General features: G+C 36.0%; 1 protein-coding gene across 15 annotated transcripts in view; it reads right to left on the bottom strand.

Moving 5' to 3' along the window:
- LOC18433499 (ARM repeat superfamily protein) overlaps nt 1-22,407 on the bottom strand; it is a 54,964-nt gene extending 32,557 nt beyond the window's left edge. For 11 of the 15 annotated variants that reach the window (XM_088874940.1, XM_088874938.1, XM_088874942.1 and 8 more), the window contains exons 1-10: nt 22,070-22,407; nt 19,216-19,325; nt 18,406-18,478; nt 18,058-18,119; nt 14,741-14,882; nt 12,305-12,523; nt 12,074-12,140; nt 9,843-10,242; nt 4,008-4,155; nt 3,637-3,797 (exon numbers count right to left, since the gene is read on the bottom strand). In XM_088874940.1, coding sequence (XP_088731066.1) covers nt 3,637-3,797; nt 4,008-4,155; nt 9,843-10,242; nt 12,074-12,140; nt 12,305-12,523; nt 14,741-14,882; nt 18,058-18,119; nt 18,406-18,478; nt 19,216-19,325; nt 22,070-22,210 — 1,523 coding nt within the window. In that variant the 5' untranslated portion in view covers nt 22,211-22,407. Of the gene's footprint in view, nt 1-3,636; nt 3,798-4,007; nt 4,156-9,842; nt 10,243-12,073; nt 12,141-12,304; nt 12,524-14,740; nt 14,883-18,057; nt 18,120-18,405; nt 18,479-19,215; nt 19,326-19,427; nt 19,531-22,069 lie in introns of those variants that run through there. The other 4 variants (XM_088874947.1, XM_020666666.2, XM_088874936.1 and 1 more) reach the window with 3 other exon arrangements.
- Between the last annotated feature and the right edge of the window lie 723 nt (nt 22,408-23,130).

Here is a 23,130-nt window from a genome sequence, read left to right as displayed (position 1 = left end):
TGCCTATTGAAGCCACACCTAAGTTCCCTTCCAAATTCCATCCTTTCTTGTCTTGTCACTCATATATCTCAAACATTGTATTTTTTGATACACTCATCCTATGGATATGTTGTTTCTTGACTACCCAACGCTCAATCCCATAAAGCAGATTGGTCTTACAGCCGTCCTGCAGAACTTCCCCTTCAGTCTCAATGGTATGTGGCAATCACATAAAATTCCGGATGCACATCTCCAATTTGCTCATCCAGCTTTAATTCTATGCGCGACATCTTCCTCAATCTCTCCATTCTCCTGGATTTTGACTGCCCCTACTAATTTATACTTGAAAAAAAAAAAAAATATCTGGTCTCTTTCCCCATTCTCTTTAACCATTGAGCCTATCGCTTCCTCCCCCAATTCCCTTGTCCAAAATACGCGGAAACTCAAACAGCTAAAATAAGCGAGAAATCAACCTGCTACATTGATTAGTTGTCTACAATCTTCAAAAAAAAGCAAAGTTGGTTTGATGACATATCAAGGAAAATCAGATTGGTCCCAATTTGAATCAATTCTTGTTGGTGAAATATGGCCCTGAAATTGGTTCTTGCTAACATCTAACATCTTCAATGACTCCTGAAAACGACCTAACACTAGAATTTGAGAAAAATTACAAAATAGGTTTAAAAGCACCACTGACTTCAGGCCTCAGAAATCATACTGCTTCTCTATAGGAGAGAAACCCATAGGCCCAATGGTTAGGATTTCTGATTCATGCCTAAGAATTCAGAAATCCTGAGATGAATTCCATTACCTGCAAGATTTACTGCTTTAAGCTTTGTAAAAGAAGATTAGAAATTTGGCGGGATTTCCCCAACCAGGCTATTAGACAAAAGATCAAGAGAGACCAGAGATTCAAAATTTGAATGCTTCTTTAACATGGCTCAGTCTAAGAATTTCCAGGAATGACCGAGAGCTCTACCTTGCAGGAATATTGTCTCAGAAATTTTTCAAAAAAAAAAAAAGCATTCCAAAAAATCGCTTCGATAATATATTGAGATTCAAGAGAGTACCAACCAAACCCATAAATCGAAGGAAAACCCATCTCTAGAATTATTACTCAGATCCAAGGATTCAAGCTTTTTTATTTACCAATGGTGTTCTCGAGCAAAATACTAGAGACAATAGGGCCAAAGACCTCTAATTTGAGAACATTCTCCTTTCGAGCACCACCTAAAACTCATTTCATAAACAAAAAGGTGCAGCAAAGTTGTATTGCCGTCGAGGACCTCGTTTTTCGTAGGAGATCCAAGATGATGGCCCCACCTTAGTTGGTGTCCAGAGAGATAGAGAGCCCCAAAGCCATGGTGACCATAATTTCTCAACCCAGGTGACGATTCGGCTTCAAATTCCCAATTCCGCGATACCATCAAGAAGCCTGCATGGAACTCGTTTCCTTGAAGTCAGGAATCTCGATTCCACAGTTTAGAAACCTCGTTTCCACATTTTGTTAATATCAATTCCAACATTTATTGAATCTCAATTCCATATTTGTTGAATCTTGATTTAACATTTTTTGAATCTCGAATCCATTTTTGTGGAATCCAAATTCCATGGTAATAAGTTTTATTACATGTAATTCCGTACTCTCTTCCAATGTTAAAATCTCTATTCTGCTTGTGATGTTTAGACTTATAGCATTGTTCCACTAAAGCTACAACACAAAAAAAAAATATTTTATTCTCTCTCATTAAAGGTACGCACTTCATTTTTTTTCATCACATCAAGTAAATGGTTTATTTTGAAAATAAGGTCAAGGATTCTTTCGCAATTGCTTTTCTAATAATGCTAGAACTCGGTAGCTATGTTTTAAGATAATTGGGAAAGAGATATGGGCTTGATTTGGATTAAATTTCTAATAGTGCTAGAACTGGCAGCTATGTTTTAAAGATAATTGGAAAAGAGATTTGGGTTCGATTCTGATTGCAACACAGAGCAGCACAATGGCATAAACAAATTCCCATTTTGAACTATAAATATGAAATCAAAATCTCAGTTTCAAGCATACATCAGAAAATATTTGTATATTTTGTAAACACCATCACAAATTCCCTAGTAGGCTATAGTGCCTGCGAATTGCACTGAACCCATATCTAGTATTACAGCCACTCGACCTAACTCTAATACCATGATTCAGGTTCAATACATCGATTACAATACCAGGGGAACCCTTGTTCAGGTCTTTATGACCTTGAGGATCTCGATTCCAATACAGGGGAACCAAGGTGAAGCATAATAAGTTGATCCCAATACCAAGGGATTACTGTAGAACCTTGAACCTTTTCCCCTATGAAACAAGTCTCCTGATGCAGTTCTAAGTTGTTAGGTACACAATCCCAAAGATGTAGGAATCTGGATTCCAATTGGACTGAAACTTGATCCCATAGAGGTAGGAATCTTGATTCCACGTGGGTTTGAAACTCAACTCCAAACTGGTATGAAATCTTGACTCCAATTGGTCTGAAACTCAAGTCCAAAGAGGTAGGAAACAATTCCATTTGGGTGGAAACTCGATTCCATAGAAGTAGGAATCTCGAAACCATTTAGTCAAAACTCAATTCTGTTAGAGTAGGAATCTCATTTCCTGCAATTCCCCATGTATGGACAGCTATTCCCATAACAGGAATCTTCCAGCCACCCACCATTCCGTGATTTTGATTCCTAAATTGATTAGGAATCTCAAGAATTTCCAACAATTATGCCCAAAACCATAGAAAACTTCCCTAAAAGGCAAAACATGGAAACCCGCTTCAGAGAGATGTTCAAAGAGTCAGTAAAAGATTCAAAATAGACAAACTCAATTAGACAGAGGTTCAAAGCAGGTAATAAGTACAGAGAAATATAAATCTTTTCCAGCATCCGAGAACCACACATTTCTACATGTTTATACATCAAACTGTCTCAAACAAAAGAGTCATTGTCGGTGAAACAGATACAGAGTATGGTGCACAGACCCATGTCTCTGTAAGCTAAGAGAGAGTAAAAGAGGTGTATCTTTTCTGAAAGACAAAATTTAGAAAGGAAAATTTTAGAACCCCCTTTGATTGTAGTGACAGGGGTCTGTGGGAGGCAAGACGCAGTAGGGGTGAGGTGTCCTTACTATGTGAGTAGTGGTGTTAAAAAAATAAAGGAAAGTTTAGATAACCCAAATAACAAGTGCAGACACTCAGCCCAACTCAATATCAGCTCTTTGCATCCCAAGCTAGCAAATCTCCCTAGGATGTTGTGGTTGCCAAGTGTCCCATAAAGCAATATATTTTCCAATATAATGGACTTTATAAACAATTTATGCATGATATTCTTAGGATCTCTGTTCACTTCACAGTGTATGGATCCATAAGTTCATTTTCAGCAAAATTCATGAAAGCTAATTATGGCAACCTGTTTCAACTAGAGGGAACAGAGAGAGAGAATGAAGAAATCTAAAAAGCACAATTTCACCTTGAGATTAGTACAAAAGTATTCTTAATTGTTATAAAAATCTAAAGCAACAAAAGATGTATATCTAACAAGGCCAATATACAACTGGATAACTACAACTGCAGAGGAAAGGAATAAAAAGAACATGTGGGCAGTAGGAAGTCTGAGAAGAAAATTTACCAGTCTTTGAAACTCAAGTGACCAGACAAATCATAGTGTACATATCCAACCGAATTATAAGCGGCTTCCTTAAGGAGCATAGCAGATGTTATTTGTGTTTCCACTGCCGGACAACTGTTCATTGCTTCTTGAAGAATTGAAAGCACAACAGGACATAGAAGCTGGAAATGCAAATAGATTTTTCATTAAAAGAAAATCTACAATCAGAACTTTGAGAACAAGGATAAAACAGAAAAGACAAAAGCATCTCCTCCGTATGCATGACCAATTCAATGCTCTCAATAGGAACCGGGGTTGGGCTCAGGTGCTTAACAGTTGACGTTAACAGCGCTATATACTGAGAAACAATGATAAGAGCATGGTGAAATTACATGTTTATAATTCTCAAACAGCGTAATGTATAAAGCCTCAGCACATGGTCGCAATTTTTCTGTCCACGTGACCATATCCTGTTCATGATGGAATTCTTCAGGCTCCCGGTACCACTCATCTAAATCACTTGCCGTGAAAACAAAATACCTGTTAAGAAGGAGAACATGAAACATTACTTTCCCTAGAGAAAACAAATCGATAATTTGGAATAAGAGTAAACAAAAATGATCAAATACTTAAAAAAGTAATTTTACGATGACAGGCACAATTGGGTCTTAAATGTTTAAGAATTTAGCCTCCTGACAAACACTTAAAAAGTAATATGTACAGACATGTCAGTTCTCAATAAGGCATATAGCAAATGCCAATCAACTAGTAACCAGTTTATTTTTATCCATCAATTGGTATACTACACAGGAAAACCCACGAATGAAAGAAAAAAACTGCTAAATCATTGTCTCAAGCTTTGAATTGATAGCAAACACAAGTAAGATAACATAGTGCATGTATCAATATGATGTGATACTGATACAAGCACCAAATACCTTTTAAAAAAAATACAAATATAAAATAATACCAACACAAATAAAAAAAATTGCGCCCCATATGGAGAAGCCATGCAACTCAGAGTAACACTTCTTATTGTTATGGACAGTTCTCTATGCCAAGTACTAATTATGATTGTATTGCATTTACATAAGTAAGCATTTATATGATTGTGTATGTATATACAAATGGATAGTTGGATGGTTGAAATAGTTGTGTATGGATGAAAAAGATTAAACTATATAGTTTTATGATATTTTGATGGAGGAAAAATTATACTTATTTTTAATTTCTATTCAATTTTAAAGGATGTATATTTTTATTTTAGTTTTAGGATTTTCAGTATTTCAGGAATTCCAGCTGAAGTTATACGACTCCACGCCAAAACCATCTAGACCAGAAGCACTTTCAGATTTCTACTCCCACATGCAATCTTTGATTTCCTCCAGAGAAAAAACACATATTGATTCATTGCATTGATCCTAAGTTATGTCCTTCTTGTGAAAGGAAGTCATTGGCCATCGACCCCAATAGGGACTTTTCATAAACATCTGACGCCAAAGATCCTAAAAATAAGAAACTATATGAGTTTGAATTGCTGTTGAATCTCAAATTTGGTTCGCAGCTGAATCCTTTAAATACAATATCCTATCATTTTGCGTCCTAGTGATAGTCAACCTGTGAAAAAATCTTGTGTTCGAGTCACCATCCTTCAGCAAGATTGCCCTTGATTATTGTCTCCATAAATTCACCTCCTGGGCTAATAAATGCTGCAATTGTTTAGAGAGCTCAGCTTCTTCTAAGGCCAAAGAGGAATCACTGCAGTTACTCTAAATCAAATCATGCAAAAACTGAAAGCCTAAACCCCAGGTGTAATATTTTTATAGCCATTTCTGGCTAAAAACCCATGGTTTTCAGCAAATTACTTCGAATAAAACATTCTTTTAAATGCAGCAACATAATGCGCCATGCACCCCGAAGTGCATCATATGCGCTTTGGTGGGATGCGCCGCATCCCACCGCATATGTATCACATAGCTCGTAGGCAAAAATAATGCCCAAGAGCATAGGTATTCTGGTCAATCCCCCACGCCCCCCCACCCCCAAAAGAAAAACAACAACAAAAAACAGCACCATTTGTGGCTGTTTTTGGATCAAACAAAGGGAAAAAAATTCAGCAGACATTATTTTTTTTGCAAAAAAATTGTTGATTTGCTCTTGGTGTTAATTGGGTTGTCAATTGGAATTAGCTTGGGAGTTGTTTTGAAGAAGTTGGATTATAGATTCGTCAACATATCGAGGGTTTCAAGGGCAGAGTTTGCAATTTCGTTGGTTTTTTGGATGTTTATGAATTATGATAATATGATGTCTTCTATCATCTTCTATGAAGTTAATTTCAAGTTTCTAGTTTCTACTTTCTAATGTCTTCTAACAGGGGGTTCAAAGTCTCCGATCATCTCATAATATTAGAGTTAATGAATAAATTAAATACCTACTATCACATAAATTACCTCCAGATTTTTGTCATGCATTTACCTATTTTTTGAGTTTTTTTGAATTTTTCCTTTTATTGACCATATCGGGGTGATGTGCCCTCATCAAGCCGCATCGGCCCCTAGACGGCATACCGCACCTTAAAACATTGGAATAAAATAAAAACAGCTTTTCAAAAAAAGATAAACTTATATCTAAAAGGCAAACTGCCTATAAGTTTATCTCAAATAGTTTTATAATACACACTGCCAAACAACCAATTATTCATTATAAGGTTAACTATATTAAAACAGTGAATGATCAATAATAATGAGTACATCCAAACATGCCCATAGGACATAACTTTATACCAACCAAAAAAGTCCATTCCAACTCGAATGGAGTCACAAAACTCAAGCCAAGTTCGGAGGTGACCAAATTGAAAAACTGTTCCAGTTGCACTAGAGCCCAAAATGAGAAAAAGTTACGACTCAAACTCTAGCAGCCCAATTTTCATTTCGAAAAGTTGCTCAACCTTTTCCAAATCAAAAAAGGCCCGTCCACAGTTGCTCTCTTTTATTTTTCCAAGAATGAAACCAGTCATCTTCATATGCCAAAGTCGAACCAATGATGTAGCTGGATTTATCCCTAACCTCTCCACCATTGTCTTTGGAGGTGTTGGGCATCCTCTCTGACTCTTACTCTAGCATTACCATTTATGCTACCAATAGAAACTACAAAGGACCAGTTCTATGCTCCTTAGAGCTGATTACCATGCTTCATCCGGTAGAAGGATAAGGCACTGCTTTAAGGTTTCTATGGTGATGCTCTATGCTTTTCATGACCATGGAACTCTTAAATTAGTCGTCGTCTATGACTTCCCCCACAAAATATGAACAGAAGAAACATCTGGAAGGTGCATACAGTTAAGAGCAAAACAATGGCTATTGCAAGGGATGGATAACCATAACAACTCCACAAATCCAAAAGCTTTTTCATGGGATGGATGACCACTCCCAAGTCCACCAACCACTGCATCGGTTTTCTACTCCCAGAGGAAGTACAAAGAACCACCATAGAAGGGGATTGCCATTGCATAAATCCACAAGGTGCATGAACAATGCATTCAACCCAAGGGACACCAGGGACCATCTATTAAGTACCAAATTGGCATCTGACATTCTCATAGCTCTCCTAACAAGACAACTTGAGGCTTAATACCTGAGAAGATCTTAAAAAAGAGCCCTCCATTTGTCACCTCTTTGATCCTGACTGCAGTAGCATTCCCAAACCTGCCAGACTCAAAATCTCTTCCAAGTTCGCTGTTCTAGGGAAGAAACAATCCAGCAACACGTCCTCAAGAACTCCATTCCTTTGAGATTCCAAATCTATTATTACTACCTTCCTCTTCATCGTGAGCCCGACATCTGTTAAGATCCACTATGAATTCGAGCTGCATCCCTATGGGTATGAGCAGGACACAAGGTGCGCAGCAAGAACTCCATAGTTCCTTAAGCATCTACCAAAGGTCACTACTCCGCTTCGAGGCAGAAAAGGAGATGGAATGTCAATGGTCAACCTATGAAACCATGAACTTGAGAGGGCCTCCTCCAACCATTGTCATAAAATGAGAAACAGACCACCAAGGCCAATATGGACACAGCTAGGCCGAACAACAAAAATTATGTTGATGCATTCAGACTATAATCCTTAGTTCTTTCTCCCTCAGAATTAATCCACAATCATATTAATTTGAAATGAGTGTCAGTTAAACACCATGTGTTCTTAATGCAGATAGAAGAATGTAGCTGATGAAGTGATGAAAACATCATGGTAGACAAAATGTAACACTGGAAGTTTATTGAAAAAGAATAAACTACTCCAATTTCGCAGAAACTTCAACATGCATTACGATTTGTCCCATTTACATGCCCCCTTTACAGAGAAAAAATAAGCACATAAATATGTAAGCAAAAAGGCATGTGATAGTATGCCTGGGGGGTCAAGCTATACACCCAGGAAAGTGTATCGCAAGTGGTGCCAAATTGTTCACTGATGGTTTGAAGGTGATTCTATGATAAATACATATTAAGAAAATATTTAGAGATACTATGGACATGTAATCTGCAGACTATACATGAATAAGAGAACGAAGCAAGACACCGGATCTTTTGGCAAATAAAGGAGTAACAGTGTACTAGGATTTTGACCAAGGAACCCCAATTTCCTTGTGCATGTTTAATGCAAATTAATCTCCTCGATACAAATTATGGAAATGACGCATCCATTACATAATGTAAAAAATAGTGTTTTTTTTCTTTCTTTTTTCCAAACTAGCACTTGTAACACTTCTTCTTGTATTGGGTAGGCATATTTATTGCATTTCAGTGGGCATGTCTCGTAATAGTTTCTACCCTAGTGTCTTTGTAAACTCCCATAGCTATACAATGTTAACAGTTATCAAAAAAAAATAGTTTCTACCCCAGTGTCTTTTCATGTATAAGAAACAATCAAAATCTTATCTAACAAGGATATGAAGAATGTGGGCCATGATGCATGAGAAATTCATAGGAACAAAACTAAGACAAATATGATTGCAATTAAAATAAGAGTAATGATCCTATAGGACCCTCCCCCACCTATGTGTGTAGGACCCCAAAGGATCACCATTAAATTTAGCACGGATCCCTAAAAAAGTTATCACATGGGTGTAGGATTTGACTTTTTTAGAGATCCGTGACAAATTTAATAGTGATCCTTTGGAGTCCTACACACATGGGTGGGAGAGGGTCCTATAGGATCATTTCTCTTAAAGTAAACACACAATTAGAACCTCACTTATAGAAACCTCATAAATAAATAAAGCACACACCCCTCCAGGTCAAGGTGAAGTGGTGAACAAACTCATTTCTGAATCTTGTCTTGGCATATAAATGATGGTTTTGAAGTGGTAAGAATGCAATTTGTAGTTGATGACAACTGGGTTAGATCCCCATACAAACAATTCGCTTTTTTTTTTTCCTTTTGTTTTTTTTCAACCCTAACAAAAATCAGAAAAATTGGTCAAGATTTTTTGAGTTGACTTCATAACTTCATGAGTTGACTCAGTTTAAGGAGGAGCCAAGCCAGACACCAAGTACAATTGTTTGAAGACTCCTGCAAAGAGATAATCCAAAACTCATGGGATTGTCTATACTCTACAAGGAGACCATTTATCTTTTGTACAAGGAGGTCACAACTATTCCCACTCATTAGATGTCAAATTGGATGGCTTGGGGTAAGTCACGAAGACCGAGAATATATTTTTTTGTGTCTAATCAATGACACTCTTACAACCACCCATTTTGAAATCCAAGGGCCAAGAATGATTGTGACCTCCTTGTACAAAAGGTAAATGGTCTCTTTGTAGACAATCCCAAAACTCATTCCTTGGAGAATAAGTACCGTAGCGGCCATCAAGTAAGACAGCCATAAAATAACCATAAACTGAACAAGTAACTCAAAGAAAGAAATAGCTTGGGCATTTTTGTAGCTCCTTTGCATACAAAAGGAGGCAGCAAACAAAGAAAAAATCACGTGCTTTCTCAAAAACCAGGAGCAAAGATATATAACAAGCATATGACATGTAAGAAAATAACTGTTTTATTGTTTCTCAAATTTTTATGGCATTTATAAAACCTAACAAATAAAATACGATACATTGTAGCTCATGGAACAAGATTAACAATTGCAAACCAATGGTTTTACGAAACAAGATTAACAATCCAAATCCAGGATTTTAAAGGTTGAAGCACAACACTTTGTGGTCATCATACCTTCTTATCAAGATATTACATAACAATATGATGCGCTCAGCAGGCATCACAGAACTAATAACCTCCTCCACAGCTTTGACAATACTCTTCCTGGCATGCTCCAAGGTAATTACATTTTCATTGATCACATGGCCAACAAGCTTTTGTCTGTAGTCTTTACATTCCAATATGGACTTCACCAAAACCATACATTGAATCAAGAAAACAGTAAAGGAGAGTATATGGGGCTCAGGATTTGTGATTTTATTCAAGCAGAAATCCAATACAGGTGCCAAAACACTTCTATCACCAAATGAGTAAGGATGAGTGCCCTGTATTGAAACTAAAACCTTGATTAACTTTGAACATGCCCTCTTTGTGAAGTCAAAGAATTCTTGACTGCTTTCCTGGAAGGATGAAACTGCAATACCGACAAAGATATTAATTTGCGTCACAAATTAATAAGTTAAGCAGACAATAAAAATTATGCCTACAATGCAATTGTTTACGCATGAGAAGAAACAGAACATTTCCAATTACAGTACATATCATACATGCCTACAAAGCTTTGCAGTTATCAAACTACTCTACAATCCGTTATGGAACTAAAAACAAAAAAAACAAAAGATAGAACAGAGCAAGATAATAACATTTCTATTCAATCAATCACAGGGAAAACCTAACTTACATATGTCCAATGAAAAACCAAAGTGAATCAGCTAAGTACAAAACCTATTATATCTCAACCAAATCAAACTTCATTGAACTTTCTTTCACCCTTGGTATTATAAAATATCTATAAGATACAATGAAATAAATGCCCAAATAAATAATAATCAAAGCTCCTTGTCTTAACATATCTCACTTCCTCAAATGTACGATGATGGCTCCAAAAATATAGAATGACAAAGCAAACTTAAAAAAATTGTATTACTTTACCAGCCTAATTTTGGGGGAAGCGAAGTTCTGCATTTCCAAGAAAGAGAGACAGGAGTCTGAATATGCCAAGATGCATTGGATATGGAATATGAATATAAATATGGGAGCATAGAGAAAAAATAAATAAATAAGGATATGACTTGACATTCCCAAATCCAGAACAAAACCAAATATGAGCATACCGACTTAGTGAAGCATGCATATTACAGCTTATATAGCACACAACTTTAAGCATTTTACATGTTGATAATTATATTTAATAGTATTGTAGGAGTATCCTGTATTGGTATTTAATAGTATTGTAGGAGTATCCTCTCATTTTGTATTTATATTTAATAGTATTGTAGGAGTATCCTGTATTGGTATCAGTGTCGGTGTCCTATCATCTCAACACTGCGCTAAGGATATACAGCTGTCCTGGTATAACAGGTCATAAGACAGATCAAAAAGGATTGTCAATAGCATTGCAAAATAACTAGTATCATTGGAATTTCCAGAATTTGATCAGTGACATGAGGATCGAACAGCTAAACCATATATTCAGGGAAGCCAAGCACATGGACTGGAACCATTTGTCACTTATATTCCTCCATTTTCGAGCCAGTTCTCAAAAATTGAGGTTTCATTTGATTTTTCCAACCTCCATCTCTCAAGCAATAGACAAATTCATGGCCCCTTCTCTATTATCATTGTTGTGACATCTCACACTACCATAATTTCCTCATACAACAACAACGGGCATTCCAAGCATAAGTTTAAGGGATTCATTCACTCATACAGTGCTTATACATATATATTATCAAGCACCAACTATCGAATTTATCATAAATGACAAATTTTAAAAGAATTTCAAGATCACAGGAACATTTACTCCTATTGCATGCTCTAGTTTTGATGATCCATCCTCAGATTCCACTCCCCAGGTTTCCTTGAATATCTTTACATTAGTTCTGGCAAGAAGAACCTTGTAAAATGTGTGCTAGTATTTCATTAGAAGAAGCACAGAGAGAAATAATTCATGAACAAAACAGAAACTAAGACTCATTCACCAATAGAACGTAATTTAATCTTCATTTTGATCCTATCAATGAAACTCTAGGTTAGAAGTAATCAAAAGAGGAATGCACGTAGTAAATGTAGAATCTGAAAGCATGAACCCTATTTCACATAAAAGACGAAAGAAAAACAGTTGAGGGAAACAATAATGAAGATTAGCTACATTGAAACTATCAAAGGCATCATCGGATAGCATTTAGAGATGTACTAGCAAAAATAATGAATTCATGAGGCAACGAAATAGGTTACTGTCTTACAATATGGAAGAAAGGATTGAATGGCCTTCAACAGGGCAGGGCAAACTTCCTTCACAGGCTGAACCTCCTTCAAAAGTGTAATAAGCAATTAAACAAAATAACCAACATAGATTGAAAGCAAACCACAAGTACAACACAACTATTGAACCACAATGATTAAAAGAAATTTTACTGGAAATCCAGAATAATGTACAAATCTGAGTTCTTCATACAGAAAACAATAGAAAATACCTGCATGGATTTAGAATCTCTTGGAAATCCAGAAACAACCATGTGACTAATTATTTTCAAACAAAGTAACCATCTCTCACAAATTAGATGCAGACCATCCTGAAGTTCAGCCGATTTATCTCCAACAGGATATTGGATCAACAAAGAAAATTGCTGCAATATTGTGTGAATATCACCTTGCCAAAGGTTCCAGGTATATCCGAAAAAATGTGAGGATATCTGCAAACAATTTAAAAAGAAAAAAGGGGGGAAAAAAAAAGTTCAGTCAGCACTAATTTACAGTAATTTTAAGTCGACAAAAAACCAAAAATCAAGGGACACAAATATGAAATTGGTTCTCAAACTCAGCCATTCACTGAATAAAAAAATTAAGAAAGAAAAGGCCTGTGAAATTTATAGGATAGACCTATTACTCAATTCAAGTTTTAACAAGTTAAACAGACCACACTTTGCAAAGCAGCCCAAAGACATCAACAGGAAAAAGATGGATTTGAGAATTGAATCAGTAGGGAACTAGGGATTGCGCAGCCTAGGGGTTATAGGGCTTCAAAGAACATTAACATGAAGGTATCCGAAAGCAGGACAGATGGGCAGTAAAAAAAAGTGGGAAAAGGACCAGAAAACATGGTAAAAAGAGACGTGCAAGATTGATTTCAAGGAGTTGATATCACAAGAAAGGAAGGGGTGATTTTTACAATAAGCTAGATGGGTTACTAATGAACAACCATCAAGGTTTCTTGGGAGTTTTTTCCTCATAGAAAAAATTGGCACCTCATGACCCAATTTTCTATTCATAAGGGGTTATACTAGGACCATGAAAACACGAGAAGTGGGAAACCTTTATCACTAACAATTATCACATTTCATCTGGGATATAAACAACCCTGACGGTAAGGGAGGGCAGACATATAGAGGGACAGAAACAAAAAGATAGGAAGCAAGGATAGAGAACGGCATTTGAAAGTCAGATCCCGAATGGCTAAGTAATTCATCACGGAGAATCTGGCTGTGAGTCATGAGTCATAAATAATCAAAGAGCAATGTGACTCATAAAGGACTCCACCACTATGATATCAAACCAAAGAATTCACACAAACAATTCTCAAATAGGGCAAGGCTTAAGAATCCCTTGAACATAAAATCGCTAAAATTACATTGATTATACAAGACAAGTACAGAAATGCCCCACAGCATGTGTACAATGCTGCGCACACGCACACATGCACACACATATATCCTAGCTAAAGGAAAATGCATTGCACAAAGGCCTTGGCTTAAATCTAAAAAACAGCAAGGGAAAGGTTGCAATATAGAGAAAATGTTGTGAAGGGAATAAGCAAAGACAAGAATGCATGGGATTTAAATTGTTTTCTGAGAGAGAGAGAGAGAGAGATTGATTTTGAAGATTGGGGAACTTTGGAAGGAAAAGAGTATTGCATGAGATCTTAGGAAACGAGAAAGAGAGAGCAAGAGGGACTTTAGGCTTTAGATGGGTACTTTCATGAGCTTGATTTCCAGAAGTTGTCATCTTAGGAAATTGAGTGCTTTGAGATATTCCAATTTCGAACAACTTAAGAAACTGACACACAATAGAGATATTACTGGAGTATTTTGTATAAGTTCAATTTTTCATGTAGAGAGAGAGAGACTTTAGAAGATGGGAAGGAAATTAAAGGGGGAAACAACAGGTGCGTAAGAGTTGAGCAAGAGATTTTTATGAGAAAACAAATCATTTATTGTTAACTTTTACTCTCATTGATCAAAATTGATGTATTATTCTTTACAGAAAAGAGGGTATATTCTTAGACAAAATTTGTACTAAAGAACACATTTTGAAGGATTTCACAGATATATCTTCACATTCTGAAGGATTAGGAGGGAAAGAAAAAGAGCCCTCTAAGAAGCCTATATCTAATTATAAATTAAATGGACAGTCTAGAGTTGCTTATAGAACAGGGATTAATTTGGAACATCTTTTCAGCTCCAAATATCAATTTTCTTTTTCAGTTTGACGTTAGAAGGAATGATGATGATTTGAGAGTTCCCCTCTAAGTAGGTGCTTTGGCACCTACTTAGAGGGAAACCTGGGGTTCTCTTTCAAAGTTAAAGTGATGTTATTGGAAGCTTATAGCAAATAACAAATATTTTCAACAGACCTACGGCATAACAACAGAAAATGACAAACGAGAGAGAAAACCTGTTATGAGTTATAAAATGAAATTAAGACCTAAAACCTCAAGGATAATTAGCAAACTATAACATAACTACCAATGAATTTGTAATAAACAAGTGAAGGCTGAGTACAAATCCAAGTATGCAATGATGTATAAAGCGATTAGCATATCAAAACAGATCTCAAAATAACTCTGGATAATATTTCAGGAGATCATAAGACAAGTTCTATTTTTTGAGAGTTGATAAATGACTAGAATATACCTCTGCAAAATTCCTTTGGTCAACACCAAGACGTTTTGTTGATAGTTCTTTCAAGGTTCGGAAGAGAACCATGTAAACCCTATGCGAAGTGAGAGTATCTGCAGATGGAAGTTGTTGCGCTAGAAGAGAAAAGAGATCTGGCCTGAAAAAGAAAGCTAAAAATCAGAACTGTATAATCAATTTATGTAATGGGTTTAAAAAACATGGCTCAATTGAAAGGAGACTGATGTTGCAACCGTGAGGTTGTGATATGAAGACTAGTCTAATGCTTAGATATGATAACACTGTAATCAATGTCTACAAACTCGTTTCGAATTTTTTCTGACCTGTCAGATTCAACTCAGCTCCCAAGGTTCTGAGCTCTATTATGAAAACCTTGGATTCAACTGACTTTCAGAGTTCAAATTAGAAGTGCTAGACTAGTATTAGACGCTGTTGTGGGTTTTGTGTCAGTATGTAAGCCCCCGTGTACATATGACCACAAGTTCGCACTATAATTTTTCCCCATAATGGAAATACTCGAGGTTTTGGCTGTGACAAGTCAATATCCGAATTCGAATTTTCTGAACACTGTATTAAAAACCAAACCACAGATGCCAAATGATATGAATGCATACATACGAATTGGGGACACATCAGTTGACAAAATGACAATAATATATGTCAATGTTTAAAAACCTGCATCAGTTGGGTGAACCGGCCATCCAAATCACCGATCCGGATCGCTGAAACCGAGAGAATCGGCCAAAAAAAAAAATTTGAAAACAAAAACATAAAAAGAAAAATAACAAAAAAATAAAAAAGTGGGAACCATGTGATCTAGCTAGGACGGATCGCCCTGTTCCCTGACGAAACCGGCCAATTCTCTGACAGACCAGCCGATTCTTTCTAGAATTGCCCGGTTCTTGATATACCCAGGGAACCAGTTTGCTTTAGAACGATTCCCAATCCAAATCGACTGATTACGATCCGGATTAGGCATTTTTTTAAAACATCTGTACATTTAAAAGAGCATTTTGAACATTGTGAAAATAAAAGGGGGAAAATGGAGAACAGCAACGCAAACCAAAACAATGGATTTCAGTGGAAGACAACATGATTGTTTGCGTGATAGACTATAACAATATTAAAAGAAGTCAGACACTCGTGCCATTTTGTACAAGAGTGGGGATTTTACGTCAATTTGAAAGAGTAAGAGGATAGAAATTATAAGCAATAGAGCTGGAAGAATTTAAATGGCATGAAAGGATATGTTAGATATATACATATATATATATATATATATATATATATATATATATATATATATATATATATATATATATATAGAGAGAGAGAGAGAGAGAGAGAGAGAGAGAAATGATCCTATAGGACCCTCCCCCACCCATGTGTGTAGAACCCCAAAGGATCACCATTAAATTTGGCACGGATCTATAGAAAAGTCAAGTCCCACACCCATGTGATAACTTTTCTAGAGATCCGTGCCAACTTTAATGGTGATCGTTTGGGGTCCTACACACATAAGTGGGGGAGGGTCCTATAGGATCATTATATATATATATATATATATATATATATCAAGGACACAGCCGTCAAATGTAGAGAAGAGACAAAAGGAATCAGTAATGGATGTGATCATATGATTAACATTGATAAAGCCAAGGAATTCGGCAATGGCATGTTCATTATTAGAAACAATGATCAGAAATTATTCACATGGTCAATGAATCAGACAATCAGAGTATCACATATATTTTTGTGAAGAGATCAGTTAATCCAATCGGTTTTTGTACCAAGCAATATCCATAGGTACCATGCTACAGCAGCACAATCATGTGTATCAGGTTTCTGCCACTGAGGAATGTCAGATATGCATTTCCAAAACGGCCATGTTGAACACATGTCCAACCAATACGAGCAGCAATATTTAGCAAATGTTATCAACTAAGGATAACATCTAAGTCTCCATATTGATATGGACATGTTTAATATGTCATGCACTCCAAACAACAAATATGTCCTTGCATCATAGCATGGATGCCACCAAGCCTGCAAAAATCTCCTACCAAAGGGAGAGCTAGATTCACTGCATGTCGATAAACATTTTCAGGTTCATGAACATAGTCTTTAAACATTTCAATTGTCATTTATATGAGACTATGACAAAGTGATAGTTTATAGGAACATTTACAAGCTTGATGGGAAGGCTCAGAACACTTCCAAACAGACATGGCTCAGCCATGTAGCTAAAAGAAAAGTTTACAGTTGGAAACCATTAGTTGATTTTTAAGTTTTCTACAAATTTTCTCTAAAATAGTTTAGCCATTGACTCAAATAATTGCTGTTTCTTTTTCTTTTTTTTCTTTTTTTTGTCTTTTTTTTCTTTTTTTCTTTTTTTTTTTGAGAAAGCTCAAATAGTTGCTGTTTCAAGTCAGTGTTTCAGAGATTTGCATCAGGCCAGAGCCAGCTTGAGTCCTAAGCTCTCTGCAAATTTATGCACTCAAGTTGTGATGCTAAACATGGTTGTTTCTTAATCATTCATCAAAATAATAATAACAAGACTAATAATCCATTGCCAATATATTTACATAAAAAATACAAGTTCATATGTGAAAGATGACTAAAGGGTCCGTTTTGTCAGGTCAATTCTTAGCAGAATTCATATTTATGCAGCACTAGAATTTGATTTATTGAGGGCACATATAAAATTGTTAGCAGTCTAACTAGCATGTCAAGTAAAGAAATAGTCAGCAGGACATTCATTAAACAGAGAATGAAAAATGGTAGGCTTTCAGTGGAAAGAACAACAATGACACAGTCTAGAATGCATGGTTACAGCCTGAGGGATGGCTAAACCATCGACTTTTGAGATTGTACGCATGTTATAAAGTATCCTATATGGACATGGCACCCGTTTTGAAGCAACCATGCTTCATAGGAAACAATTCTAAAATCACAGCTCTTTGTTTCCAGCTATAAGATCACTAAAGAAGTGATCCCAAAATAATGTCACATGGACAGCATGTACACAAAACAGATTATAGCAATATCCTGGAATTGGACGCATAATTCCTGCTACTAAAGTAGTTTCCGAATACCATACCAACGAAACATAGAGAAACTCAATGAAGCACACCAAATCAGGGTTGCTTGGTCCCGTTTGACAAGATGCAAACAAATTCACACCACATTAATGCTTGGCAAGTAAAGCACACAGTCCAATCAGGAAAGACCAATTCAACTCAAACTCACAAGTCAGTCAACCATGAACTTTATGTAAATTTCAAGTGACGAAGAATGGGTAGAAAGAAGTTTACCATTCTTTCGGGTAGTCTATTCGAGCAATTTTTGATATGTGAACAGCTATCTGAACTGCAATCTGAATCGAGCATTGTAAATGAAAACGAGGATTAGCAATAAGACTGCTAGAGCTATATCACAAGGAGCTGCAGCTCAGTGTGATATTCCCACTGAGACAATAAGAATTACAATGAGGCTCACATGATGACAACTCAGACAATTAGTCACTATGAATTAATCTGATAATCATAAATTTGCAACACTTCTAGTACAATGATCACTATTATGGAGCATATAGGTTCTGTGAATGTCAAACTTATGAAAGCAAGCATGGAATGTATTAGAACGACAGTCTCAAGTCACACCTGATAATTTTCCTCCCTTAAGTGTTCTAGCAATTTCCTCCGCAAATATACTTTCTCATCATTGCTGATGCCTCTGCATGACAAATTATTAATGACATTCAGCTCAACAAAAAGTCTTTGGTTGTGATTGATTGAAATAAAAGTAGCTAAAACAACATAAACAAAATTCTCATTAGAAAAATATGCCTCTACATCTATCTTGAAAGTATCCAGTATATGTATCAGTATCGTATTGTATCAATACTGGTTTTCTAATTCAACATGGGCATCCAGGCATTTCAGCATCATCATTATCATCATCAGAGCTTTTTTCCTACTAATTGGGATCGATTACCTGAATCCTGGTCTGCCAGTTTGCACTATGAAAGGCCATACGCTCAATGAGGCTATAAGTCCCCATATATTTTCTCACTACTTCCAACCATGTCCTTTTGGGCCTACCCCTTGCCCTTTTTGAGCCTTCCACTTGAACTAACTCACACCTTCTAACAAGCATTGTAATGGGTCTGGGCAACACATGGCCAGCCCACAAGCATCCACGTATTTAAGGTACATTTTTTTTTCATGATTATCAATTCTAAGTACATTTAAAAAAGTGACAATATAACTTTCCCCGTTTGACATGGTAATCTAAGATTCCAATATATTTTCTTTTGCTAAGCTCGCCAAAAAACTGATAAAAGATCTAAAGCTCTATACTGCAGGGCGGCGACACGTATATCTTGATTGGAATTGGCTCATACATATAGCAATCACAAAGAATTGGCTCATACGTAGAGTAACTACAATAAACAGGAGAAAAGAACTTACGAGGAGTCACTCCGGTGCCTCCAATAACGATTTATGCTGTTCTTAAAATACACAGTGGCCAAAAGACGAGTATATGTCTGAGATGCCAGATCCTTTGAACCAATAATTTCCTGCAGTTACAGAATTCAGAAGTTATCAGCACAACCAATACATCGTCCTATGTTGTCCCAGCATAAAATTTTTCGAAGTTGAGAGCACAGCTAAGAATCAACCTTAGAATTCATAATGCTGGTCTTCAAGAATCCTAGAAAGGAAGTAACATGCAGACAGAATCTAAGATCATCACAAGTCTCTAGTAAAATGAAAATTACAATCACTTATCTGGTTATCCCAAAGTTAATCAAATGGAAATCTCTACTCAAATCATCATAGGAGGAGGAGACATTAGCCAATGAATGCACAAGACAACAAAGCTAAAGAAGTGATTAATTATTTAAATACTTCCAAGTTCCCATAATTAAAAAAAGTAAAACAAATGGCGGAGTTCATTCCATGTCGATAATTAAGTCATATAAAAAACGATAACAACAGAAGCTTTAGAGAAAGATAAAATGAAGAAAGCTGGAAGAGCGTGTACAGAAAATGATAAGGAGAGCAGCTTTGAGAATGCTAAAACAGAAGAGGTTAAAAAAAAGCATCCATTTACTTCATCTATGGTAAGTTCTTTTTTTTTTTTTTTTTAACATGGTTACATGCAAATGGAACTTGAGATGTTGAGCTATGAAAACCGAGCCTCAACTATCTAGACCCAAGTCCTTTTCATGTCATCTATGGTAAGTTTTCAAAGCAAGGAACATTATTTTAACCTAATGTTATCACAGAAAAACTTGACAATCAATGGGAGACAATATATAGCTCTATAGGCATATCTATCAAAACATGTCAATAATCTAAAAGTAAACAAAATGGTCAGGCCACTCGACTAAAATGAAATAAATAATATATAGTACAAAGTATTTCAACAGTAGTAGTAGTAGCAGCAACAGCAGCAGCAGCAGCAGCAACAACAATAACAAATTAACAATAATAAAGTCAAGAATATAACGTGAGCGCACCAAGGTGGACACTGAGCACTTCCTAAAAGGCAATTCAACACTTTAAATAATGAAAGGAGAGCAGAAACTATAGATTTGCACATGGTGGAACAGGATTTAGCAACTTGAGTCAAGTGGCTAAAGAAACAGAATAAAACAACTAGATTCTCCCATAAGATAGCCAGTACAAAGAGGAGGGCAACACAATTTGGTATACTCAAGGTAGATGGATAACCTATGTAGAGAAAGTAAACACAAAGGAAATTTGCGAAATAGGTTTAGGAACTATATTAGGCTGGGGAGGCAAATACATCAGCTAGAACTGTTGCATTTCAGTGGTTACCTTGGGAAAGTAGGCTATAACTGGTATGAATACGAATTCAAGGAGGAAAATCCATTCGTGTTCAACCTAAGGAGAGACAAAAGCTTCAGGCACAAACAAATGCTCAATCACCTATGTTGATAAATCACCAACAAACATTTGAAGACTCTCCTCATGCAAGACCTCAAATATAAACATGGGAACATGGATAGGAATACAGTCAGATCAGTATATTAAACATGATTCACAAAAGGTAATAACTGATTAGCTAATCATGTGAGACGTAAAATATTCATAGAGGCGACCTGTATTACATGGATTCTTCTGTTTCAGTGCCATACTCGTGGGAGACACATATCAACATAAGTACCCACACAGATTCTTCTGGGTTCTTCTTCTTGTTTATTAACCATTCATTTCTTCATTTTAAAGACTTGATTTTCTTTTCTGTTTTTAGCATATGTGTGAAAACATTCAAAATGTCTATGGAACATTGAAAATATATTGTTCCAGCCAATTAAGGACAATTAATTATTACTTGCTACTCATGCTAAAATGGAAGTAAAACACTGTTGGATTTGGTTGTTAACAATATAGGTGTGTCACCTAATTCGTTCTTCATATAATGAGGAATCTGAGACCCCATACCTCTGTCAGACACTAATCAGAGACAAAAGTCCATGTAATACAGCAGGCAACCAAGTTTATTCTGATATGTATAATGCTTGCCACAGTCACTGCATGAAAACCAAGCATAACTGCACAAATGTAACTATTAAGGATAGTGGTTTAATTTCAACAAAGGCGGCAGTTGAGGACAATGTTGCTTCAAAGTTTACGATGACAGCTAAAATGGTCCCTTCATATTATAAGGGGCATAAGTAAACCATTCGGGCAAGAACAAGCAGAACAATTACTGATGAAAGGCAGGAAAGCTCAAATCAAAATTTGCGCCAAAAAGGTCATTCACTCGAATGAACCAGTACATTTACCACTAAGCTATTTAGAAGGCCTAAAAAATTCTTGCGTTTACTCAATGATTCTGGAGAAGACAAGAATAATGCCTGAATCATTGAACAAGTAATATCGCAAAACCAATTTCAATCAAGTTCAACACACAGATGCAATCAATCTTTCTACAGATAAACCAAAATGCACACTTATCCATGACTAAGAAAAAAAGTTGACGATGATCTGAGACATTTTGGATGCATAATACCATTAAAAATAAGTGAATAATGGATGCATAATACCATCAAACATAAGATCAAAAATACATAAAAAATAGATGCATATTTAGATGCATTAGAAAGTAAAATTCCAACAAACGCTAAGGAAAGAGAAAGAGATCGAAAATGCTTACTGGGAGAAATAAATTCCAATTTCCGGCATTAAACAAAGCAATCGAGATGAATTAAGAGAGTCAGCAAACCAAGGGAAGGGGGGGAGAGAGAGAGGAAAACACGAAAAATAAAAGGAACGGAGAGAGAAAACTTACAAGGAGACATGAACAAAAGCCAGGTTTGCCTTCGCACTGAGAGAGAGCGACCTCAGCAGGCATGCGAATGTTCTGGTCGGCACTGAGCGCATTTATGAGGAGCGTGTAAAGGGTTGAGAGGTCTGAAGCCGAGAGCGCCATCGCTATTAAGAGTTTCTCCCTCTCTCTGGTTTTTTAAGAGAGAGACTAACGAAAGAGAGAATGAAATATGGATATCGAAGAGATTGAGGAAAACCAGAGAGTACGTTGCGTGTCTTTTATGTAAGAAGCGCGGGCGGTCTCAGACAGCAGGCTCTTTTGGGTTCCATACCTCTCAGGACCACCTGCGAATTGTGAATAAAATAAAGGTATATAATTTTATCATGGTATATAATTTTGATGTAAAATGTTCTTTAAGGGTATATAATTTTATCATGGTATATAATTTTGATGTTAAATGTTTTTAGGATTATCTCAAAATCTATTTTTATATTAAATAATAAATTTTAAATTTTAAAAATGGTTAAAATCAAGTAGATCTATAAACATGTGAAAATCTTGAAAATGGACGATGCATATAATATATTGTAAAATGTATTATTTCTGAGTCTTAAAATCTTTTTATTTTTCATAGTCATATATCTCGATGTCGAGATGATCAATCCAAAGGTTTTTCAACATTAAAACTACCTTTTCCAATGGATCTTTGAGGGGCATCCGTAGTTCTACATTAAAAGGTAGAATTACTATATAAACTTTTTCCATAAAATAAAAGGTATGGTTTGCATAAGGTTGCAACTTCAAACGATCCAAATAAGGTGCACCTCTAAGTTTTATTATAAATATAATTTTGAGATCAAAAATTTTTAGTATGGCTTGAGAATCTACTTTCATATCTAATTATAAAATTGTAAACTCTAAACATGGTTCAAATCAAAGTAGATCTATGAAGACGCGAAAATATTGAAAATTGACCGTCCAAATAATGTGTTGCAAGATGCATTATTTTGTGGACTCGAAATCTTTTTTCTTCTCATATTCAAAAATCTCAATGTCAAGACGATCAATTAGAGGGTTTTTCA

The sequence above is a fragment of the Amborella trichopoda genome, chromosome 8, assembly GCF_054954075.1.
Source record: "Amborella trichopoda isolate Santa Cruz 75 chromosome 8, AtrichopodaSantaCruz75HAP2 v2.0, whole genome shotgun sequence".
Classification (NCBI taxonomy): Eukaryota; Viridiplantae; Streptophyta; class Magnoliopsida; order Amborellales; family Amborellaceae; genus Amborella; species Amborella trichopoda.
Note: the sequence above shows the minus strand (reverse complement) of the source record. Positions and strands in the feature narration are given on the sequence as shown.